The sequence below is a fragment of the Anomaloglossus baeobatrachus genome, chromosome 5 (genome assembly GCF_048569485.1).
Source record: "Anomaloglossus baeobatrachus isolate aAnoBae1 chromosome 5, aAnoBae1.hap1, whole genome shotgun sequence".
In the NCBI taxonomy this organism is placed as follows: Eukaryota; Metazoa; Chordata; class Amphibia; order Anura; family Aromobatidae; genus Anomaloglossus; species Anomaloglossus baeobatrachus.
In genome coordinates this window covers 528,392,040-528,412,676 of record NC_134357.1, presented here as the reverse complement: position 1 = coordinate 528,412,676, position 20,637 = coordinate 528,392,040, and the positions used below count along the sequence as shown (strand labels likewise).

Genomic DNA, 20,637 nt, shown 5'->3' with positions numbered 1-20,637 from the left:
ATCTTGGCTGATTCCTTTTGACTTTCCCATGATGCTACACAAAGAAGTAGTGTCTTTCAGGTGTGCATTAAAATACATCCACAGGTGTGTTTCTAATTAACTCAGATGTTGACAATCAGAAGCTTCCAGAGACATGACATCATCCTATAGGCTGTCCCGTATTGTTTGAAGACATAGAACTCTAAAGGCCGCTTTACACGCTGCGATATCGGTACCGATATCGCTAGCATGGATACCCGCCCCCATCTGTTGTGTGACACGGGCAAATCGCTGCCCGTGCCGCACAACATCGCCCAGACCCGTCACACTACTTACCTGTCCGGCGACGTCGCTGTGACCGGTCAACCGCCTCCTTTCTAAGGGGGCGGTTCGTTCAGCGTCACAGCGACGTCACAGCTGCGTCACTGAACCGCCGCCTAATAGAAGCGGAGGGGCGGAGATGAGCGGGACGTAACATCCCGCCCACCTTCTTCCTTCCGCATTGTGGCCGGGACGCAGGTAAGGAGAGGTTCCTCGCTCCTGCGGTGTCACACGGAGCGTTGTGTGCTGCCGCAGGAATGAGGAACAACTTCGTTACTGCTGCAGTAACGATTTTTGAGAATGGACCCCCATGTCACCGATGAGCGATTTTGCACGTTTTTGCGACGCTGCAAAATCGCTCATAGGTGTCACACGCAATGGCATCGCTAATGCGGCCGGATGTGCGTCACCAATTCCGTGACCCCAACGAGTTCGCATTAGCGATGTCGTAGCGTGTAAAGCCCCCTTTACTGTATGTAAACTTTTGACTTTGCAGAAAGTAATAAAAAGGCCTTAAATCATTCGCTCTCCTTATGCTGGCATTTGACAAATATAAATAATTTTGGTTCCTAATTGACCTAAAACGGGAAATGTTTATTCTGATTTCATGTCAGATAGTGAGAAAAACATGAATGTGTCATTTTAGATAGTGAATGTAAACTTCTGGTTTCAACTGTACAAGACTCATGTTGGTGATAATTTAATGTAATAAAATGGTAACATCACTACTTATATCATGTAGCTGAAGTGCAGCACAGATTCATCTTAACTAAAAAGCCTAGCTTCTTTGTTCAGGAATAGAACAGACATTTATAGGGCATTTCATAACTTTCCCAAACTCTTATGAAAAAAACATTAATCACATACTGCATTGAGCCACTGTACCCAATTTATTATATATTTTAGAAATCTGAGTCCACCAAAATGGACACTGACACTGACTCCACAGCCCTGGTTGGCGGCCCCTGCTCTGTAACTTTACATATCCTACCACTTCCTATCTGGCTGAGTTGCTGGGGCTCCCAAGTGCTTCCATTTTTCAATAATACCAGTCATTGTTGATTGTTTGATGTGTTAGGGGAGGAAATGTCATGCACTGGCTTGTTACACAGTGGTGTCCTATTACAGAAACACATACAGGTTCATTGGGCTCTTTAGAATGAGCCGTTTTCTCACAAATCCTAGTAAAACCAGACTGAATTGTTGAATTTTGACAATGCCACTGAATGAAAAACCTGAAATAAATTATTAAGAAGTGTGTCCCAATATTGCACAATGTATATTTCCTTTTTATTTGCTTTTTTTTGTATTAAATCTATTATTAACCATATACATGTAATAATCCTAATTTAAAGGGGTTGAGCTGTGCCCCAATATATGTTGTTTGACTGCAGTGGTGATATCATATTGATAACAGTGCATCAAATCATTAATCTTAAAGACTCCTACCATCTATAACTGCAGAGCCGCAGAGCTCAATGTTTGGCTGAACTTCTATCCACATAATTCAACCAACACAGAAAAGCAACAGAAACTGGGACAGCAATACAAACAGTTGTTAGTTTTCTTTATGGTCAATAAAACATGATTTTCAAGTAAAATCTTATTCACCTTTCAGCAATGATAATGGTTTCTTCCTTGTGTGGGTTTTTTGATGTTTATGAAGATGTGATTTGAGGGTAAAACATTTCCCACATTCTAAACATGAATATGGTTTCACCCCTGTGTGACATCTCTGATGTCTAACAAGATCGGATTTATGTGTAAAAGATTTCCCACACTCTGAACATGTAAATGGCTTCTCCCCTGTGTGACATCTCTGATGTATATTAAGAACTGATTTGTCCACAAAACATTTCCCACATTCTGTACATGAATATGGTTTCTCTCCTGTGTGACCTCTCTGATGTTTAAAAAGATGTGGCTTGTCTTCAAAACATTTACCACATTCCTGACATGAAAATTGCTTCTCCCCTCTATGTCTCTTCTCATGTCTAACAAGATTTCGTTTATTTGTAAAACATTTCCCACATTCTGAGCATGCAAATGGCTTCTCCCCTGTGTGATTTCTCTGGTGTGTAATTAGATTTGCTTTATCTACAAAACATTTTTCACATTCTGAACACGAATATGGTTTCTCACCTGTGTGAGTCCTCTCATGTCTAGCAAGATATGATTTCTGGAGAAAATCTTTCCCACACATTGAACATGAATATGGCTTCTCCCCTGTGTGAATTCTCTGATGTGTAACAAGTTTTGACTTATGTTTAAAACATTTTCCACAATCTAAACATGAAAATAGCTTCTCTTCGTTGTGACTTCTCTGATGTCCACCAAGATCTGATTTTTGGTTAAAATATTTTAAACTGGAAAATGGCTTCTTTCCTGCGTGAGCACTTTGATTTTGAAGACCCATTTTGTGACATTCATTTTTCTCAATAGTCTGTGATGAATCAGAAGGTAGGACCTGATTAAAAGGATCAGCTGATAGATCTGTGGTGTGCAGGGATGATGGTAAATCTAGGATAATGGCATGCTCTTCATATGCATCTTGTGTGATATCAAGGTCATCTAATTTAAACATTATCACATTTCCCTCTGATATGCCGCTACAGTCATCTGCCAAGAATAAATGTAATTATTATATTATTAATTAAAATTATATTTTTTTTATAACAAAAAAATTATGTAGAATGCCTAAATAAACAAAATAGTTCACATTCTAATAGTAAACATCAGAACAAGTATAGCTAAGTAGATCAAGATATGAGGCCATCACCATTAGTCTACAAAAGTTTCCAAACTCTGCGTTGAATCTGACAACCTCACTATTTCAGCATTTCTGGCATCACTATTTTGTAATAAATTGTTAATTGGAGAAACATAAGTGGTCGGAGCAGTATTGTCATATTAGAAGAATCCAAAAGTTGCTCAATATAGTACCAATATTTTGTGTTTTGTTACCCTTCCCCAAAATCTCAAAAATAATTTGAAAGAAAATGGTACCAATAAGAATTTTAACTCATCCTGCAAAAAACAAACCCCTACTTAACGGGTATGTCCTAGGTCATGTCCCTTGCTTTGATGCAGGCCCGCATTTTTCCCTGCACGTCATCTGATCAGATCAGCCAACATGCGCCTCTAATAGCCTTGCGTGATCAGAGATCCGCCCGTGGCTGTCAGCCAGTTAAATTCTGCTGGCAATGACAGCACAATTTAACATGCATTAGCGGAGAGCATACTATAACCTGCTCCCATTGGCGCCACCGTGATTTCAATACAGGAAGCTGATGGCTTGTCTTGACAGCCAAGGGTCAGATGATGACCCCCTGTGCCTGTCATGACCTCTGGTGGACACATACAGAAAAGGGCCTCTGTGCAAGAATATATGGGCCCTGTGCAGTCCAATAGCTCATCATAATGTACAAATACACATGTTTTAAAAGTTGAAAGGGGCTCTCGTACTGTTTGGACCCCTTTGTGGCTGCACTGGTTGCACCAATCATATGTCCACCCCTGGTCATGCTGATCTTCCTCTAAATGCTGGCTGCGAGCAGGCATTCATAGGAGATTGTGTTTTCTGCTGTACAGAGCAGTGCTGATGCTTTGTATAGCAGAAGTGATCGAGTGATCAGATGATTGCAGCTTCAAGCCCCATAAGGGAACTAGGAAATACAATAAAAAGTTTTAAAACATGAAAAAATAAATAAACACAAAGGTTCAAATCATCCTCCTCTTGCATCATTTAAAATAAAACAAAGGAAAATAAAAAATACACATATGTGGTATTGCTGCGTTCATAAAGGTCTCATCTATCTATCTATCATCTATCTGTATTAGTCAGATTACTACATTTATCTTCTTCACTGCTGCCGTTGTAGACCCCATTACGGTCTGTAGTATTTATCCAAACTTTTATAGTTTTCTCTCCCTAGCTTTATTAATAAGCAGTGAACTCTGATGTCCTCTCACTATCCAGGTTCACCCTAAATTAGATGATGCATTCTCTGCCGTGGTTATGCTAAGATAGTTTTTCCTATTTGTAGTGTGATAACTGCAAGGCATTATGGGGTACCCACAAAGCCATGTCTGAGGAGCAATCTCTGGCTGATAAAATCTTCTATAATTTATAAAATGACTTTTTTTCTTTCCAATTTGCGCAAATCAATTTTCAAAGTGTTCAATTTCCTAAAATTCATCATGAGTTCAATTCACATGAAACTGGTCCTCTCATCGCCTTTCGATCTATCTTACAGCACATAGAATAACGTCTCGGTCACAAAAGTATAGTCATTTTGTCAGGAAGAGTAGTGAAGATCATGGTGAACCTTGTCTTGCAGAGACAGACAGTAGAGTCATCCAATAAAATGCAATGTTTCTTGGAATCCAACGGCATCATTACCTCTGTTTCCTCATAGACGCTCACCATTTGGGTAATATTTTTCTTCTTGTGATTTTCTAAGTTGTCAGCACATTCTACTCATGTTATTATTTGACTTTTCAGTTTGTAGCTCTGGACAGCTAAGGGTCAGGATCTTCTAATTCAAAAGGAGTACAAAGGATTCTTCAAGCTCACAGTTCAGGACGGAGCAGCTCATACCTGATAGAAGGGATTCTAATGACCAAAGCAGTGGGGATGGTTTCACATGAAGAAGAAGACACTTGTCTAGTTGCATCAGGGTGACCACTGTGATATGATGGATTTACACCTCTGATCAAGCAGCCACAGCCAGGTAAGATGGACCCTGGGTCCCAAACTAAGTAGAGGGCAAGAAACCCAGCAGGGAATTCAGCTGTAGATTGGGTGATGCTCCAGTGGCAGAATGGCAGCAGAAAGCAACCTATCCTTATAACAATTGACAGGAAAGCCAAAGAGTATTCTCCTGGCTTCAGAATTTACTTACTGAAATCACACAGAAAATAAGTTAAAATTTACATTTAGATCACATCCAACTGAACCAACATCTCATAGCATGTGCCACAAGAATAGTATTTATAATGCCTCCAAAGTAGAGAAATATTTTACTCTTTAAGGGATTTTTAAGGATTGATTAATCACTAACAGATGTTACACCAAAATAATACTTAATTTAAACTACATTAATCCCATTGTGTCAACAGGTAAAGGGAAAGAAAGCTTTACCCAAAGGTAGGTATGGATCATATTTAGGGCTGAGCGGACCAGGACTGTAAAAGTCCAGATCCGCGCTGTTTCAAAGTTGCCCAGGTGCCGAACCCGGTCCTGGGATTCCGGGTGTTTGATCCGGATCCGGCACTCAAGAAATTAAAAAAAAAAAAAAAAAAAGGAAAAATAAACAAAACATGAATGAAGAAAGCGCTTCATACTTACTGAGTTTTACGAATCAGCGGCGTCATAGCCGCAAGCAGTCTGCTGCGGTTCCTGCTACACCCATCCGCCGGCCAGCATTTTTGGCTGTGCCTCGGGTCGTCCAGCTGGCTGCTAAAAGTCTAAGTGTGGCGAGGCGGCTAGGGTGCATTCGAGCACTGATTTACCCCAGCCAGAGCCTAAGCCCAGTGTTTCGCCTGGTGAGCATACTCAGCCTGTTAGTACCATTTCTGAGGCTAAGTCCTCAGTTCAGGCTACAGAGCTACAGGCTACAGAGCATGCTCCCACACTTAGTGCATAAAGCCTGTTTGCACAGGTACTTGGACTTTGGTCTGTGTCCAAGTTCTGTGTTGCGCCTACTGAGCATGCTCAGGCACTTAGTGCATTGGAGGCTAAGTCTGGTAAGGACTTCACTGGACATGTCCGTGAGGTGGCAGGCCCTGATAAGCCAGAAAGCATTAGGTGTCCTGATGACGTGGCCAATCCGGACTGGCTCGCGGAGGCCCGCCACTATGACCTGGCACCCCACCATTGGTCGTCAGATGATGACTGGTGAGGTGTTTGGGCGGTGCTGCCATTGTGTCATCAGTGATATGGCGGTACCGGATAGGCCGCTGGTGAGATCACTCATGATGTGGCACTCTGCAATTGGCCCCTGGAGGCACCATTGTGGCTCAAAAAAACACCAAAAAGGAGCCAAGACAAATGATATGTGCACACACAGAATGTGGTGAGCCTTCCTCATAAAGATGGCTGCAGCCGAGGTGCAAGATGCTGATGTCACAGCCACTCAACCTCCACACTAGGGGGGAGGGGCGGCTGCTTAGCATAAGACATGCACACTAATAAGGCTTGCACTGGGAGCCCATCATATAATGAGTGAAATGCACAGTGTCTGAACTGTGAGCTATAAATGACGCCAGAAACCCAGGTCAGGCGGGCATAGTGCTGTTTTGCCCGCCTGACCTGGGTTTCTGGCGTCATTTATAGGTCACAGTTCAGACACTGTGCATTTCACTCATTATATGATGGGCTCCCAGTGCAAGCCTTATTAGTGTGCATGTCTTATGCTAAGCAGCCGCCCCTCCCCCCTAGTGTGGAGGTTGAGTGGCTGTGACATCAGCATCTTGCACCTCGGCTGCAGCCATCTTTATGAGGAAGGCTCACCACATTCTGTGTGTGCACATATCATTTGTCTTGGCTCCTTTTTGGTGTTTTTTTTATATAGTTCTTTGTGGTTTTTCTAACCATTGTGGCTCACCCTGGGTTTGGGGCGGACCCTAGGTGATAACAGGGGCTGGAGACAGCATGGAAGTGCGCAGTTTTCATACATGCTCTGTGATAGCCACACCTCCATGTGTAGAGCTCCTTGCGGCCATAGCCTTAGGTCTGGAAGTGGTAGGCAGGGATAGGCACCCGGTGCTTATCACACCAAGACACCCATGGCTCAGCACAATAATGTCAGGCACCGGGCTTCCTCCTCCTACCGTCCAGGTCTGCGCCACCTGTCATTAGTGTGCCCTCTACATGCACGGACAGCGTACCCCAGGACCCCTGTGGCATTAACAGGGGTGTTCCTGGTCTGGGTGTGTGGACCCTGTGGCGTGAACAGGGTCCACAGTCTCCTGATCCAAGTGCTTTTTAACTTGGGTCAGGCTCCTATTATTTCTGAGCCACCCAGCTCTGTATTCTCCGCCTGACCTTTGGGTTGCCAGCAGCTCCTTTACCATCTGGGAGAAATGTGGACCTTGACTGGCGATTGGGATATACACCACCTTATCCTAATCAGCCAGTCCTCCCGTAACACCGAGTCTCCATCATGGCAGCATACTATTTCCAAGTCGCACATTCAGTTTCTCTGCCGTAATCGCATACACACGGCTTTTCCCGCCTAACATCTGTGATTGGTTGCAGTCACATGCCCCCAGCCTATGTAACCGCGTCTGCCTGCAATCACTTACAGACGCTGTATGCGGGTCAATACCGAGGTATAAAAATAAATAAATAAAACAATTGGTGCAGGGTCCCCCCGGTATTCTGATATCCAGCACAGATCAAGCCCACGGCTACAGCCCCAACCCTGCGCTTATCTTGGCTGTGTATCAAAAGAAGAGGAGTCACATGCGGCTTTTTTTTTAATTTAAATAAATAATTAATTTAAAAAACTGACGTGTGGTTCCCCCCAAATTTGGATACCCAGCCATGACAAAGCCAGCTGGGGGCTGCTATTCTCACACTGGAGAGATCCAGCATACGAATATCAGCCTTCAGCCACCTGCAATTGTCGCATCAATTACATGCGACGCCCAGAGATTTAAAGGCTCTTCCTGATTGCCCTGATGTAGTGGCAATCAGGGTAATAGCAGGAGTTAATAACAGCCCACAGCTGCTACTCAACCCCAGATTAGTGATGGGAGGCGTCTATAACACCCGCATCATTAATCTGTAAGTGAATGTAAATAAACACAGACAGAGAAAAAAATCCTTTATTTGGAATAAGACACCCTCTTTCACCACTATATTAACCCCCCAAACACACCTGCAGGTCCAAAGTAATCCACACGCGATCCCATGGCAATTCAACTTTGCTACATCTGAATCTCACAATGAGCACCATGGAACATGACTGCCCGTTGTGAGTGCAGACAAGACAATGAATGAGCCGCGATGAGTGGTGACGTCACTCAGGTTATTTATGGTCACAGCTGGAGATTCCCACGGAGATCCTCCACTTGTAACAGCAGGTAATCTGACCTCAGGTGACCTCAGTAAAGTCATTGACCTCACCACAGGTGAGACCTGCATCTACTAGCAGAAAACCGCTGGGGTTTTTTTGCCAAGAGATGTAGATTTGGTGCTGAAAATTTTACACCATATTCCTGCTCCCAATCTACAACTCCTGGCAAAAACCAGTGTTTTTTGACGCATTTGTTCCTCGTGGTTTTTGCCGCAGTATTCTGCCAGGAAGTGTTCATTTGGTGCTGAAGTCGTCTGCACCAGATTTCAGCACCAAATTTGCACCTCCTGGCACAAAAAAACAACTTTTTTTTGCATTTTTGAACCAAGGCATGCAAATTTGGTGCTGACATTTTTACACCATATTCCTGTACCCAATCTACACCTCCTGGCAAAAAAACGCGTCAAAAAATGAGTAAGAAAAAATGCGTTTTTTTGCCTGGAGGTGTAGATTGAGTTCAGGAATATGTTTTTTGCCAGGATGTGTATATTGAGTGCCGGAATATAGTGTAAAAAATGTATCACCAAATCTACATCTCTTGGCAAAAAAAAATGTGTTTTTCTGCCAGGAGATGCAGGTGTGTGAACTCAGTGACCTCCACCTGAGGTCAGGTTACCTGCTGTTACACGTGAAGGACCGTGGGAACCTCCAGCTGTGACCGCAAATGACCTGAGTGACAGAGTCACCGCTCATTCATTCTCTGCACTTACAGCGGGTGGTCATGTTCTATGGTGCTCCACTGTGCCTTGGAAGTAGCAGAGCTGAATCGCCGTGGGATCTCGTGTGGATTAATTTGGACCTACAGGGGTGTTTGGGGGGTTAATAAAGTGGTGAAAGAGGGTGGGTTTTTGTATTTTATTTCAAATAAAGGATTTTTTTTCTATGTTTGTGTTTATTTACGTTTACTTACAGATTAGTGATGCGGGTGTCTCATAGACGCCTATGCCATCTCTAATCTTGGGTTTAGTAGCAGCTGTGGTCTGTTATTAACCCCTTATTACCCCAATTGCCACCGCATCAGGGCAATTGGGAAGATGCTACAATTCTGGGCGGCTGGAGGCTGCTATTTTTAGGCTATGTCTCTCCATCCTGAGAATTTTAGCCCCCAGCTGGCTTTATCAGGGCTGGGTATCAAAATTGGGGGAGATCTGAAATCGTTTTTTTTTTTAATTATTTCTTTCTTTCATTAAATAAAAACATTTTTAAAAAGCCGCATGCGGTCCCTCTTCTTTTCATACACAGCCAAAATAAGCGCAGGGCTGGGGCTGCAGCTGTGGGCTTTATCTGTGCTGGGTATCAGAATACTGAGGGGACTCTGCACCAATTGTTTTATTTATTTATTTTTATACATCGGTACTGAAGCTAGAGTGTATGGGCTCCTTCCAGGTATGACGTCATTTCAACACGGCCCCTATCACATGATCGGATTGTAACGCCCCGCGGGCTCGGCTGCCTGCCGAGCCGCTCGGATCCGTGCTCGTACGGTGGGTGGCTCGAGCTCTTCCACGGACCCGGGGGGTCACGTCGTTTTGAAAGAGGGTTGGCGCTACACACAGGGACTTCGGTGGGGAGTTCCACGGTCGGGGCCGAGGTGGTTTGTAGGGGATTTAAGTTCGTGACGCCACCCACGGGTTGTGGTGAATAGATGGACACCACCGCTGCCGTTGACTAGGCCTCCCGGGGACGGTGTTGCGCAGCTTGGTGTTGACCCCTCCGTGGGTAGGGTAGTGATGGTCCCGGGGGCCCGAGGGGATGGGAGCGTGCTGGGTGTTGGTGCGGTCCGCGGCCCGAAGGCACTGGTGTACTCACTATGATACAACACACCGGAGTCTCTGGTAAACCAAACGGGATGATGAACGGTGCCCGCAGCCGGCTGCAGCTTCCCCTTAACAGGTTGGTGGGTTCCGCCTTTCTCCTGCACCTCTTTAATGTGAATGTTATGACTCCTATGCCTAAGTAGTACGGTAGTCCGCTCCCCGGCTTGCTGTGTGTCGGGAGAGCCCTGTTTGCCCGCAGACACTGGCCCCTTGGGTCTCTATGCCTTGGCAGTGGCTTTACCCTAATGGTTGGGCTGTTGTCTTCAGTCGGGTCTTGTGTGGGAAAGGTCCTTAAGTCCAGTCCTCAATCAGTTGATTCGACTTAACCTAGTGGTTTCTGGGCTTCGTACTGGGTCTCAGTACCCCTCCTGGTGCTCCGGTTTCCAATCGGTTCCCCGGTTCGGTACCGGCGGGCCACCGCCCGACCCTGGTCTCTACGGTTCCACCGGCTGTAATCCCAGCTCCTGCAGGCGGCCACCACCGTCTGCCTCCTTGCGAGAGGTGACTGGGCTCCAACCCAGACACCTGGAGGGACTCGCATCCAGGTTACCTCCCACTTTTTTACCTGCACTCATGGAGAAAAATCCTAAATAAATCTTCCGGCACAGCAGCTGAATGCAGTCAGTTTTCCTTCTTTCCTTGCTGGATGACGTAGACCAGAGGAAACATCACCACGCACACTAACCTGGAATGAGACCATACATTCTAGGCTCACGGTAGAAGCTAGAGTTTATGGGCTCCTTTAGTTACACTGCTTTCCCCACCCACTGGCTGTCCTGCTACCTGTGATTAGATGCAGTCACCTGCACGCTGCCACTCAGGGTAGGGGCATGTCTGACTGCGCGTCTGACTGTAATCAGCGGTCCAGGCAGTGAATGCGAGGCCTGGGAGCAGCGTACAGCCATGTCGGAGTCTTGGTAAGTCCACCACGTGTGCTCCCATTCCTTTATCCCTTCTACCATCATTTTTAGTCTCCGGATTCTGCTCCCCATAAAGTTTTATAGGGGCGGATTCCTGACCGGATCCGGATATTTTTTTTTTAAAAGAAAGCAGGATTCCGCCGGTCCCGTTTTTTTGCGAGTCCACCCAGCTCTAATCATATTATAAATATACAGCATGTGTGATCATCTAGAACAACAAAACAATTTCCACCATATTTGATTGAAAGAGAGAAAATATACAACTAAAAAGCTAACAAAGAAACAGACCGCAAATTATAATTATTATAATAATATCAGCACATAATTAAAGAAGCCAGTGACTTCTCAGTATTTAATGGTTTCTACTTACCAGGGTAGTCATCTGTAAGAATCTCCTCTTTACAGTGCTGATCACCCCTCACATAGGTCTCTGTAGTATTAATATGGGTCAGATCTTCCCCCTGAAAAAAATATTGTAAAAGTCACAGACAGATGGAGAAGTCTCATCTATGATCAGCTCTAATCCTGCCATCTCCACCGTTCTCATTACACAAGTATAAAACATATAATACTGGTGGATAAAACAAGACTGAGCACAAGACCTTCACAGCCGTCTACACATCATAGGGAGATTTCATGTCACCTTCTCTCCATCTACCTGATGATCCTGAGGAATATCGGGATTTTCTTGTTTACAGTCCTGTGGAAGAAGAGGACGGGGACATCTCTCTGGTGTTGTCCTCTCACTGGATAGAACTGGAGGAGACACATACAGGGACTGAATTCATTCCTTACATACAGATAATAGGACGTGTATATTTAGTCCTGTCTATTACCTGGTGATGTGAGGGGCTGGGGAACCTCCATCATGATATCCTTGTACAGATCTTTGTGTCCTTCTAAATACTCCCACTCCTCCATGGAGAAATAGACGGTGACGTCCTGACATCTTATAGGAACCTGACACATACAATGATACCGTCACCCCCGATCCCTTCATAGCATTACTGTATAATGTCCCAGCATTCCCAGCAGTGTCACCTCTCCAGTCAGCAGCTCAATCATCTTGTAGGTGAGTTCAAGGATCTTCTGGTCATTGATGTCCTCATGTATCAGGGGGTGAGGTGGAGGCTCCGTTATTGGGCTCAGGGGTCTTCCCCATCCCTCAGACACAGGGTCCTGACAGCGCTCACTAGAGGTCTTCTTCACTACTGTGTAATCCTGGTTATGGAGAGACACAGTAAGAAATCTCACTCCAGACATTTCCAGAGTCCTCACCTCTCCAGTTCTGTCCATCTGTTATTCCCACAGATAACAATGATGTAATGTGACGTCATCAGAATCTCTCACCTCTCCAGTAAGCCGGAAGAGGATCTCTAGGGTGAGGTGTAATATCCTCTCCGCCATCTTGTCCCTGTCCTTATCCATACTTGATGGGTCAATCAGGAGAATTCTCTTATATAGAAGATCTCCACTGAGAGGATCCGATATTGTAGGGACCTGAATGGGGAGTAGATGATGATGTAACACATTTACTGAAGATAATAGGGAAATATATGAGAAGATACAAAGTGTAGATATTAGATTTTCTCCTTTTGTATGAGCTGGGTCTTAAAATGCAGTGACAAAAAATTCCAAAGGCAGTTAATGCCGCCTGCGCCAAGTAATGGAGTAGCTCCACATACCTCCTCCTGCAGAGCCGCACACTAGATATATGGCTGCTCTGTGCTTACAGGACCTGTGATGACGTCGCAGTCATGTGATCAGTCACATGGAGGGAAGTAGCCAATGGACTCCATGACAGCGTGCGTGGCGTAGAGCTATGTATCTGTGTGTGTGATGGTGCACGGAGCAGAGCTGTTTGTATATGACCTGTATGGAGCGGAGCTGTGTATGTTGTGTACGGAGCAGAGTTGTGTGTATGATGTTTATACAGCAGGGATTGTGTATTTTACCCTTAAGGACAAAGCCAATTTTTACCTTAATGAACCAATATTAGAAATCTGAGGTAATAACACTTTAGCCGATCTCTGTGATTCTTAGACTGTTTTTTTTTCGTGACATATTGTACTTCATGATAGCGGTAAATTTAGAATGATATTTTTTGCTTTTATTTGTGAGAATATCTGAATTATTTTGAAAATTTCACAATTTCCAAATTTTGAATTTTATGCCCTTAAACCAGAGAGTTATGTCACACAAAATAGTTACTAAATAACATTTCCCACATGTCTACTTTAGGGTACTTTCACACCTCCGGTTTTTCTTCTGCGGCACAATCCGGCACTTTGCAGGAAAATCGCAACCGTTTTTTTTTTGCTGCCGGTTGCGATTTTCCTGCATAGACTTTAATTAGTGCCGCATTGTGTCGCATGGCCTTGCGTTCCATCCGGTTTTTGCCGCATGCGGCAGATTTAGCCGATGCGGCGGCCGGATGGAACGTTGCCTGGCACGTTTTTTCGTGCGGCAAAAAAAACCGCATCGCGCCGCATTCGGCCGATGCGGCGCATCTCTCAATGCATGCCTATGGCGGCCGGATGCGGCAAATACCGCATCCGGCCGCCGCATGCGGTTTTTGCCACTGCGCATGCTCAGTAGCATGCCGCAAGCGGCAAAAACCGGGCGGGCCGCATGGGAAAAACTTATGCAGAGGATGCGGTGTTTTCACCGCATCCGTTGCATAGCTTGCACAGCCGGATTGCAGGGCACTGCGGCCGATGCCTCTGCCCCTGACTGCTGAGCCCCTCGCTACGTCCCCCATGGTCACCTCTCCCTCCTTCCCATTGTGCAATGCCCCCCGCTGACCCCCCTTCCCTGCTGGGACCTCCTCCAGGGCATATAAACAGCTGCCGGAGTCCCTCCTTCCTCTTACCACATCTGCCCTCAGGGTGAGCATCGCCGATGGACCCCCTGGAAGCAGCGGTAAGAGAAAGGAGCGGACGGGAGGGAGCCGAATGGCTTGCCTCCCTTGTGGGCACCAGCTCCCTCCTGCCGGTTCCCAGCAGCGGTGGGCGCAGGTCTTCCAGACCCTCCCGTCCACCGCAGCGTCTAAGCCCCACCACAGATTCCAGGCGCAGGGCGGCCCGGTCCAGAAGGTCCGGTCCGCTTTCACCTCCTGCTCCCGGCCCTAGCTCCCGGCCCTAGCCCCTGATCCCCCCCAACATCACGCCGGTCGCCATGGCCACCTCGCGCACCTCCCCCCGCCGGGATGACGCGGCCCCGTGTGACTCCCTGTGGCATACGGAGGTCGCGTCACATCCTGCTATCCATGTTCGCCGCGTCACTTCCTGTGATGCGGCGATCACATGATAACTCGTCACTTCCGGTTTCGGGTCCCGGACCGGAAGTGACGTCAGAATCCTGAAAAGCAACAGAATGCGGTGTTCGGCGCACATATCAGCTGTTTTTAACAGCTGACATGTGTGACTACAAGTTACGGGTGGAATCGCTTCCACCTGCAACTTGTAACCCCTTACATCTCGCTGCCAAAGTCTGGCAGCGAGATGTATATGCGCGGGCATTACTATCACGTACCACCGCCCCCACCGAAAGTCACGTGCGTGATCACATGACTTTCGTTGGTTGCCATGGTAGCACAGGGTCATGTGATGACGCCTGTAGCTACCTTGAGTCACTTGCTCTCAGTGCCGGCATACTTCCGGCATTGAGGGTAAAGCAGTGTATCTGCAGATCTCAGCTGTGTAGCTGAGATCTGCAGATAGTGCAGAGCGATCGAATTGTTGATCCATACATCCCCCTAAAGGGACAAGTTTAAAAAAAAATAAATAAATAGATAAATAAATAAATAAATAAATAAAATAAAATAATGAAATAAAAAAAAAAAAATAAATAAATAAAATTAAAAAAAAAAAAAAATAAATAAATAAATATGTATACATATATACACATATTTGGTATCGCCAAGTTCAGAAAAGCTTGATTTATCAAAATATAAAATCAATTAAAGAATAATAATGCTATAATGCTAATAATTTTATTCACTTGGGTAGCGCTGTCCACGGCGCTTTGTATGCATTGGCGACGCTGTCCCCATTGGAACTCACAATCTAGAGTCCCTAATCTGATTGTTAAATTTCGTAGCAGCAAAAAAAAAAAAAAAAAAAAAACACAAACACCCAAAATTACGCTTTTGGTCACCGCGTGTTTTGCGTAACATCCAATAACAGGCGATCAAAAGTAGCATCTGCGCAAAATGGTACCATTAAAAAATGTGAACTCGAGACGCAAAATAAGCAGTCATTGCGCCATAGATCCCAAAATGAGAACGCTACGGGTTTCGGAAAATGGCGCAAAACGTACGCCACTTTTATTGGGCGATCTTGTTAACACCATCAGGAGTAGTTCTGGTTAACCCCGCGTTTGTACAACATCAGGATGTAACGCAGCAGCGCCCGACTTACACAGGGACGTGTTCTACTGCTGTGTATCACAGCTGGGAACTCACCTAACACCAGATACAGTTAAAATAAATAAATAAATAAAAAATTCGCGCAAACGAATACGTCGATATCTGTTCCCTAATATCAGTGGACCAAAAAACAGTCAACAAAGAAAAGAGTCAATTCGCAAAATACTGCAATACCATTTTCAACTCCTATAAAACCCATTGGGGTTCTGCGTGGTGGAAGTACGACGAAGAATTTAGAAGATGCTTGGCATTCCAACCGTTGGGAAGTTAAGGCCACCGATTCGTGGCTTATGATGGCGCAAAAGTCCCACCAGTCGTTTCCAGGCCCACCAAACTTTTCCTCTCACCACGCTACACCTGGAGCTGCAAATGTCCGTAGACCAGGTCGCTGTTGGCTTTTCGATGAAGGCCATCGCAGGTTTCAAGGACTCCGCAAATACAAGCACGAATGCTCATCGTGCGGAGGCAATCACACCTCCTCCAAATGCGATAAGCAACTAGACAGGCGTCACACTAAAAATGCACCACCAAGTCCCAAAGACTCCAGTGAACGTGCACGTGGTGGAGCCATTGCTAGAACGTTACCCCAATAAGGCTGCGGCCAACGCTATTAGGGACGGTTTCAACCACGGTTTCTTTATCCCCCTTTATGTTCTCCTCAGAACTAACCTTCGCCCCCAACCTCAAATCGGCCCGGGACCTCCCACAGGTCCTGGCGAACAAACTACTGAAGGAAGTGGCGTTAGGCCGACTAGCAGGCCCATTTATAGATTTACCATTCTTAAACCCTCGCGTTTCACCCCTAGGGATAGTGCCTAAGAAAGAAAAGGGTGAATTTCGCCTCATACACTACTTGTCCTTCCCGGCTGGGCGGTCAGTCAATGACGGCATCCCCACAGAGGACTCAGCAGTTTCCTACGCATTTTTGACAAAGCGGTCGCACTGGTGCGAAAAGCAGGGTAAGGAGCACTAATGGCAAAATCGGACATAGCATCTGCCTTTCGCCCGCTACTAGTGCACCCCGATTGTCCCACCTGCTAGGGCGCTATTTCAACAAAAAATTCTGTTACCACATGTGAATTACCATGGGTTGCTCCATATCCTGCTCACACTTCGAGCTCTTCAGCTCTTTCCTGGAATGGGTGGTTAAGGACGTGGCAAAGAATAAATTGGTCACCCATTATTTGGATGATTTCTTGTTCGTTTTCCCACACCAACTCTAAAGCATGCTCAACCGCGTTAAAATCTGTCCAGGTCATAGCGGACAAGTTTGGTTTCTGCTGTTGGCCGAAAAAACAGTTGGCCCTGTGACCTGCCTTTTCATTTGAGAATCGAAATAGACTCAATTATCATGATGTTTCGGCTACCACTCGAAAAGGTTGAAAAAACCACATCGCTCATTGACGGGTTCTGCGCGGTTCGTAAGGTAACCCTGGCGCAAATGCAATCTCTATTAGGCTTGCTCGCCTTCGCCTTTAGAGTCATGCCCATGGGAAGGGGCTTTTCCCTGAGGCTCTGCCTGGCCACTAGGAGCATAACTGCCTCCCATCAAAGGATTTGCATCACCAGCGCTCTACGTGAGGAGCTCGGTGTATGGAGGTCCTTCATAGCTACTTACAATGGGCGTTCATGTTTCCAGGAACAGGAAGTTTCCAGCGCTGATATATCTATTTTCGGATGCTGCCGGGTCCACCGGATTCGGCCTTTACCTTGGTCCCAATTGGTGCGCTAATCGCTGGCCCAACACATGGCACCTGTCTGGGTGGACAAAAAAAAAAAAAAAAAAAAACTTTACTCGAGCTGTTCCCTATAATAGTAGCTACAAGTCTTTGGGCAGAAAAGTTGGCGAACAATCGGACCCGCTTCAGGACTGACTACATAAGTGTCGTCCACGCCGTTAACCACCTCGCATCTTCCTCACCACCGGTGATCAGCTTGCTACGATACTTAGTTCTTAAGTGCCTTGAACATAATATCTGGGTCAGGGCCATCCACATACCGGGGATTGATAATACTATCGCTGATGCCTTATTGCATTTGATTTTCAGAAGTTTCGAGCATTGCACCCAGAATCTGACAACAATGGCCAAAAGTGTCCACAGTCCCTCTGGACGGTCCCTGTGGACAGTTGATTCCGCTGGTTAAGGCATCCCATCAACGTGGCATTTGTATGGTAAGGCTGGGGACGAATGATTTCAATATAGTTCAACCGCTGCCTAGCCAGGTGTCCGCGGTTTTTCTTAGCAATTCCGTTGCTCGAGACATAACGCATCTACATACCAGTGGCTTGCCGGGCACAGTAGCGTAGTTGCGGGTTGCAGGAATAGCCTCTCACTTTCAGGTTCGTGGATGGACCGATGTCACCAAGGCCTTTCTGTTCAAACAGGCCGTTAAAGGCTGAAAGCGCTGGTGCACGGAGAACAGGAAGGCCAATTCATTCGCCATCCTTTCCGGCATAATAAACCAGCTAGGTGACGTTTGCACCAATGACAGCGAGGTCCTCTTGTTCTCGGCCGCCTTCTCGCTAGCATTCTTCGGAGCTTTGATGGTCAGCGAATTAGTTAGCAGGTCCCTAGGTCGCACCGGTGGTCTGTTACGCGACAATGTTATAGTTTGCAATGGTGGAGTACGGGTTCGCATAAGGCGCTCCAAAACAGATCAGCTCGGTAGAGGAGTTTGGTTCCCTATTTTCCCGTTTTCAGGTATCCTATGTCCCATCCTTACCTTGCAGCGACACTTAGAGTCTTGGGTTCCCAACAAATTCTTCTTGGAGCACGCAGAGTGATCCCGCTCATGGCGACACAACTTTCGGCATTGCTCAAAATGTCTATTTCCTACCTGGACCTACAACCAGGAGATTATGGCATGCACTCCTTCCGCATCGACACGACAACCGAGGCAGCAAGGGCCAGCTTCATACCTATCCGTGCAGTCCTGTAGTTCCCTGCCACCAGTTGTCCACTGTTTGGCACGTTTATATATTACACAAAAAAAAAAAAAAAAATTGTTAACCGAAATGATATACATATATTTATTTATCTAAGCACCTTCAAACCTAAAGAAACATTAATACAATGATGTTTACTGACACGATGATGGAAAATGTTTTGCATACAAGAGAAGTAACCGTTTTTCTTTTAGATCTGTCGAGACCTAGCATCTGGATCCTAGGTCACTCACACATATTCTGGGCAGCACGGCGGACTGAGTCGAGACCGGGTGGAAGCGTGCTGGGAGTTTGTGACCTCAAGTTTCACTGGAGAAGAGTTCGGGGCCTGGCCTGGGCCCAGATCCTGCCCGTGGTAGTGAGCATATCCAGAGTAGCCACTGGCCTACTGGTGCTGGTCATTCACGGGTGGAAATGACCTAGTAAATGTGAGGATCCAGGATATGCTTGCGGTCATGCAAGTGGTCCTAGATAAGTTCAGCAGCTTCTTTCCTAGATACGTTCAGCAGCTTCTTTCCTAGATAAGTTCAGCAGCTTCTTTCCTAGATAAGTTCAGCAGCTTCTTTAGCAACGTAGTGGGGGTACGGTCCAGTATATTACCGAGATTGAGTTGTACAGGGGCAAGGAACATAGCAGCTGTGGAAAGGTCAAGGCAACAAGTTAATATGCAGATCGCCAAATTTATAGCGTCAGGAAGAGGGATAGTGCCTGGACACGATATGCTGGAATCAGAGGTCAGCCGTTTGGTGCTAGAGGATGGTTTTAGCCTTAATGATATAGGCCTAGACAATTTCCTGTCGGACAGTAAGGACGGGGTTGAGCGGGCCATAAGGGCCCTGTGTGGGGGTCGCAGCTCAGGCTTGGGCCTTCGCCACTCCGTGGCCGGTGGAAGAGGGATTTGGTGAGAGCCAACCTGCCACGGACGGCCGTAGGCATCGGGCCTCCTCCCTCAGGTTTAAGGCGGATTTGTGCCTGTGGTTAAAGCTGTGGCCAAAATAACAAGCAACCCCCTTTTATATCAACATTGAATGGTGTTACGTGGATACCTTCAATAAAGTACAAAAGAAAGATATTCCATGTGTGGTCTCATTCATTGCGCGGTGGGGAGGGGGAACCGGTTGGTGGGTCTCGGCAGTCTGCAGGGCACTGCGGCCGATGCCTCTGCCCCTGACTGCTGAGCCCCTCGCTACGTCCCCCATGGTCACCTCTCCCTCCTTCCCATTGTGCAATGCCCCCCGCTGACCCCCCTTCCCTGCTGGGACCTCCTCCAGGGCATATAAACAGCTGCTGGAGTCCCTCCTTCCTCTTACCACATCTGCCCTCAGGGTGAGCCCGCCCTCCCTCCCTTAAGAAGGTTCTGTTACAAGTTCGGAAGTCAAAGCTGGTGGAAGAGGGATTTGGAGAACCTACCTGCCACGGACGGCCGTAGGCATCAGGCCTCCTCCCTCAGGTTTAAGGCGGTTTTGTGCCTACGGAAAAAGGTTATGGTTCAATTTCAAAGTCACAGCCGGTGGAAGAGGGATTTGGTGAGAGCCAACCTGCCACGGACGGCCGTAGGCATCGGGCCTCCTCCCTCAGGTTTAAGGCGGATTTGTGCCTGTGGTTAAAGCTGTGGCCAAAATAACAAGCAACCCCCTTTTATATCAACATTGAATGGTGTTACGTGGATACCTTCAATAAAGTACAAAAGAAAGATATTCCATGTGTGGTCTCATTCATTGCGCGGTGGGGAGGGGGAACCGGTTGGTGGGTCTCGGCAGTCTGAGCCGCAGGGCTCAAGCCGGATGTGTGAAAGTAGCCTTACACGAGCGCAATTTTTGAAACATAATTTTTGGGGGTTGGGAAGTTAGAAGGGTTCAAAGTTCATCAGCAATTTCTCATTTTTAAACAAAAAATGTTACCAAACCATTTTTTAGGGACCACATTATGTTTTAAGTGACTTTGAGAGGCCTAGGTGACAAAAAATACCTAAAAATGACAAGTCTAAAAACTGCAGCCCTCACTGTGCTCAAAACTACATTCAGGGTTTTTATTAACCCTTCAGGTGCTTCACAGGAACTAAAGCAATGTGGAATAAAAAATAACATTTTACCTAAAACTGTTGCTCTAAACCCAATTTATTCACTTTTAGAAGAAATAA

At 46.2% G+C, this 20,637-nt stretch overlaps 1 protein-coding gene across 1 annotated transcript; it reads right to left on the bottom strand.

The window, feature by feature from the left end:
* Window positions 1-1,107: 1,107 nt before the first annotated feature.
* LOC142312136 (uncharacterized) lies at window positions 1,108-12,468 on the bottom strand. Its single transcript, XM_075351029.1, has 5 exons — window positions 12,163-12,468; window positions 11,958-12,081; window positions 11,780-11,877; window positions 11,492-11,582; window positions 1,108-2,919 (listed from the first exon to the last, which is right to left on the bottom strand). The coding sequence occupies exons 1-5, from the start codon at window positions 12,415-12,417 to the stop codon at window positions 1,904-1,906; spliced, it is 1,584 nt and encodes a 527-aa protein (XP_075207144.1). The 5' UTR covers window positions 12,418-12,468; the 3' UTR covers window positions 1,108-1,903.
* Between the last annotated feature and the right edge of the window lie 8,169 nt (window positions 12,469-20,637).

What these genes read in the sequence shown, in the direction of transcription:
- LOC142312136 (XM_075351029.1), bottom strand. Translation starts at nt 12,417, where the DNA reads ATGGACAGAACTGGAGAGGTGAGGACTCTGGAAATGTCTGGAGTGAGA. An exon ending in ATATTCCTCAGGATCATCAG is followed by an intron (nt 11,583 to 11,779) that starts GTAGATGGAGAG and finishes TATTTTTTTCAG; the next exon opens with GGGGAAGATCTGACCCATAT. An exon ending in TCTTACAGATGACTACCCTG is followed by an intron (nt 2,920 to 11,491) that starts GTAAGTAGAAAC and finishes TATTCTTGGCAG; the next exon opens with ATGACTGTAGCGGCATATCA.